Consider the following 4,385-nt stretch of genomic DNA (forward strand, 5'->3'; position numbering starts at 1 on the left):
CCGACAAGACTATACTCAGGACAAGATTGGACTCGTGGTTCGGATACGACTTGTCTATAGGCCTGGCACTGAACATGACCTGTTTCAAATGTTGGTCGCGTATCGGCGAATAACACCTCTCGGTTCAGAGACGCTTGGCAACGCTTGGCATATGCGCATGATTTTGTACATGTTCTGTTTAAAATGTTCGCCGAATATCAATGAAAAATAACTATTGGCAAATGAATTGATGTGTCTGAACACCTACTGGTGGAAGCTTGATGCTGGATGTCTGAGCGGCCGGATGGCTACACCTCCACTTCTTTCCACCATGCCCTTCACACATGAGCTCGAGAGTACACCAGCAGCAGTGTGCATGAGGCTGGTCGGACCCCGTCAGAGTCCGAGCGGCCGGATGGCTACACCTCCACTTCTTTCCACCATGCCCTTCACACGTGAGCTCGAGAGTACACCGGCAGCTGTGTGCATGAGGCTGGTCGGACCCCGTCAGAGACTGAGCGGCCGGATGGCTACACCTCCACTTCTTCCCACCATGCCCTTCACACGTGAGCTCGAGAGTACACCGGCAGCTGTGTGCGTGAAGCTGTTCGGACCCCGTCAGAGTCTGAGCGGCCGGATGGCTACACCTCCAATTCTTCCCACCATGCCCTTCACACGTAGGCTCGAGAGTACACCAGCAGCAGTGTGCATGAGGCTGGTCGGACCCCGTCAGAGTCTGAGCGGCCGGATGGCTACACCTCCAATTCTTCCCACCATGCCCTTCACACGTAGGCTCGAGAGTACACCGGCAGCTGTGTACGTGAGGCTGTTCGGACCCCGTCAGAGTCTGAGCGGCCGGATGGCTACACCTCCACTTCTTCCCACCATGCCCTTCACACGTAGGCTCGAGAGTACACCGGCAGCTGTGTGCGTGAGGCTGGTCAGACCCCGTCAGAGTCTGAGCGGCCGGATGGCTACACCTCCTATTCTTCCCACCATGCCCTTCACACGTAGGCTCGAGAGTACACCGGCAGCTGTGTGCGTGAGGCTGGTCAGACCCCGTCAGAGTCTGAGCGGCCGGATGGCTACACCTCCACTTCTTCCCACCATGCCCTCCACACGTAGGCTCGAGAGTACACCGGCAGCTGTGTGCATGAGGCTGGTCAGACCCCGTCAGAGTCTGAGCGGCCGGATGGCTACACCTCCACTTCTTTCCACCATGCCCTTCACACGTGAGCTCGAGAGTACACCGGCAGCTGTGTGCGTGAGGCTGGTCAGACCCCGTCAGAGTCTGAGCGGCCAGATGGCTACACCTCCACTTCTTTCCACCATGCCCTTCACACGTGAGCTCGAGAGTACACCGGCAGCTGTGTGCGTGAGGCTGGTCAGACCCCGTCAGAGTCTGAGCGGCCGGATGGCTACACCTCCACTTCTTTCCACCATGCCCTTCACACGTGAGCTCGAGAGTACACCGGCAGCTGTGTGCATGAGGCTGGTCGGACCCCGTCAAGAGTCTGAGCGGCCAGATGGCTACACCTCCACTTCTTTCCACCATGCCTTTCACACGTAGGCTCGAGAGTACACCGGCAGCTGTGTGCGTGAGGCTGTTCGGACCCCGTCAAGAGTCTGAGCGGCCGGATGGCTACACCTCCACTTCTTTCCACCATGCCCTTCACACGTGAGCTCGAGAGTACACCGGCAGCTGTGTGCGTGAGGCTGGTCAGACCCCGTCAGAGTCTGAGCGGCCGGATGGCTACACCTCCACTTCTTTCCACCATGCCCTTCACACGTGAGCTCGAGAGTACACCGGCAGCTGTGTGCATGAGGCTGGTCGGACCCCGTCAAGAGTCTGAGCGGCCAGATGGCTACACCTCCACTTCTTTCCACCATGCCCTTCACACGTAGGCTCGAGAGTACACCGGCAGCTGTGTGCATGAGGCTGGTCGGACCCCGTCAAGAGTCTGAGCGGCCGGATGGCTACACCTCCACTTCTTTCCACCATGCCCTTCACACGTGAGCTCGAGAGTACACCGGCAGCTGTGTGCATGAGGCTGGTCGGACCCCGTCAAGAGTCTGAGCGGCCGGATGGCTACACCTCCACTTCTTTCCACCATGCCCTTCACACGTGAGCTCGAGAGTACACCGGCAGCTGTGTGCGTGAGGCTGTTCGGACCCCGTCAAGAGTCTGAGCGGCCGGATGGCTACACCTCCACTTCTTTCCACCATGCCCTTCACACGTGAGCTCGAGAGTACACCGGCAGCTGTGTGCATGAGGCTGGTCGGACCCCGTCAAGAGTCTGAGCGGCCGGATGGCTACACCTCCACTTCTTTCCACCATGCCCTTCACACGTGAGCTCGAGAGTACACCGGCAGCTGTGTGCATGAGGCTGGTCGGACCCCGTCAAGAGTCTGAGCGGCCAGATGGCTACACCACCACTTCTTTCCACCATGCCCTTCACACGTGAGCTCGAGAGTACACCGGCAGCTGTGTGCATGAGGCTGGTCGGACCCCGTCAAGAGTCTGAGCGGCCAGATGGCTACACCTCCACTTCTTTCCACCATGCCCTTCACACGTGAGCTCGAGAGTACACCGGCAGCTGTGTGCGTGAGGCTGTTTGGACCCCGTCAAGAGTCTGAGCGGCCGGATGGCTACACCACCACTTCTTTCCACCATGCCCTTCACACGTGAGCTCGAGAGTACACCGGCAGCTGTGTGCATGAGGCTGGTCGGACCCCGTCAAGAGTCTGAGCGGCCAGATGGCTACACCACCACTTCTTTCCACCATGCCCTTCACACGTGAGCTCGAGAGTACACCGGCAGCTGTGTGCATGAGGCTGGTCGGACCCCGTCAAGAGTCTGAGCGGCCGGATGGCTACACCTCCACTTCTTTCCACCATGCCCTTCACACGTGAGCTCGAGAGTACACCGGCAGCTGTGTGCATGAGGCTGGTCGGACCCCGTCAAGAGTCTGAGCGGCCAGATGGCTACACCACCACTTCTTTCCACCATGCCCTTCACACGTGAGCTCGAGAGTACACCGGCAGCTGTGTGCATGAGGCTGGTTGGACCCCGTCAAGAGTCTGAGCGGCCGGATGGCTACACCTCCACTTCTTTCCACCATGCCCTTCACACGTGAGCTCGAGAGTACACCGGCAGCTGTGTGCATGAGGCTGGTCGGACCCCGTCAGAGTCTGAGCGGCCGGATGGGTACACCTCCACTTCTTTCCACCATGCCCTTCACACGTGAGCTCGAAAGTACACCGGCAGCTGTGTGCATGAGGCTGGTCGGACCCCGTCAAGAGTCTGAGCGGCCGGATGGCTACACCTCCACTTCTTTCCACCATGCCCTTCACACGTGAGCTCGAGAGTACACCGGCAGCTGTGTGCATGAGGCTGGTCGGACCCCGTCAAGAGTCTGAGCGGCCAGATGGCTACACCTCCACTTCTTTCCACCATGCCCTTCACACGTGAGCTCGAAAGTACACCGGCAGCTGTGTGCATGAGGCTGGTCGGACCCTGTCAAGAGTCTGAGCGGCCAGATGGCTACACCTCCACTTCTTTCCACCATGCCCTTCACACGTGAGCTCGAGAGTACACCGGCAGCTGTGTGCATGAGGCTGGTCGGACCCCGTCAGCATCCGGCGCTGGCTGATTACAACGAGGCGACCGTCCTTTGTTCTGTCACTGACCACTTCGCGCGTGGCACAACGGCTTCCCAGCGGCTGGCGACGACATTAATCGACGTCTTTATGGTCTCATCACGAGTTCATTTAGCCGCGAAGCTTCCTGTTATTCGGGCGTTATACAAGCTGTATTTACCAGGGAGTTATTAGCCTGTGGAGTGGTTGTCAGTTCTGAACTTGAAGTCAACTCGTTAGTAATTGGATAGCAAAACAAATCGTAGCTATATAAAGGATAGTGTGCTATAAATTTGTTTAAAAGCTTTAAAAGAACCCCATAGGATAAATCGTAAACATGCCATCATGAGGTGAATATTGCTCTAACAAAATCACAATAACAACACATTTGCATGAAATTAGCGTTTATCTTAATTATTACGAAAATTATGTTTGCTTTCCATTAATAAATGGAGGGGGGAGGTGTTTCCTAAGATTTTGACTTCAAATATTAACATGGGAAATATATTTACACACCAACTCCTCTACTTCTTACCTCCAGATAATTACATGCGTCCATAACATCAATATTTATTCATTTAGTTTGTGTTCTGCCGGAAATTAGGTATTTCGGCACGTTTTTTTTTTAATTTTATCATAATTTTAAAATTATTTTTTGCAAATAATTTTATTTTCCATATAAACTGGTTACATAAGGGTGTAGTTTTTTTTTTTTTTAAGTTGACTGAACCGCGACTCGCCCGTGGTCGACCTTAGTGCGTGCAAAC

General features: G+C 55.5%; 1 protein-coding gene across 1 annotated transcript; it reads left to right on the top strand.

The window, feature by feature from the left end:
- The first annotated feature begins 229 nt into the window (after positions 1-229).
- On the top strand, positions 230-1,549 carry LOC134537306 (nascent polypeptide-associated complex subunit alpha, muscle-specific form-like). The gene has a single exon (XM_063377603.1). It carries the CDS (start codon positions 230-232, stop codon positions 1,547-1,549), a length of 1,320 nt encoding a protein of 439 aa, XP_063233673.1.
- Positions 1,550-4,385: the final 2,836 nt, after the last annotated feature.

The sequence above is a fragment of the Bacillus rossius genome, chromosome 12 (genome assembly GCF_032445375.1).
Source record: "Bacillus rossius redtenbacheri isolate Brsri chromosome 12, Brsri_v3, whole genome shotgun sequence".
NCBI classification, from domain to species: Eukaryota; Metazoa; Arthropoda; class Insecta; order Phasmatodea; family Bacillidae; genus Bacillus; species Bacillus rossius.

What these genes read in the sequence shown, in the direction of transcription:
- LOC134537306 (XM_063377603.1), top strand. Translation starts at nt 230, where the DNA reads ATGTGTCTGAACACCTACTGGTGGAAGCTTGATGCTGGATGTCTGAGC.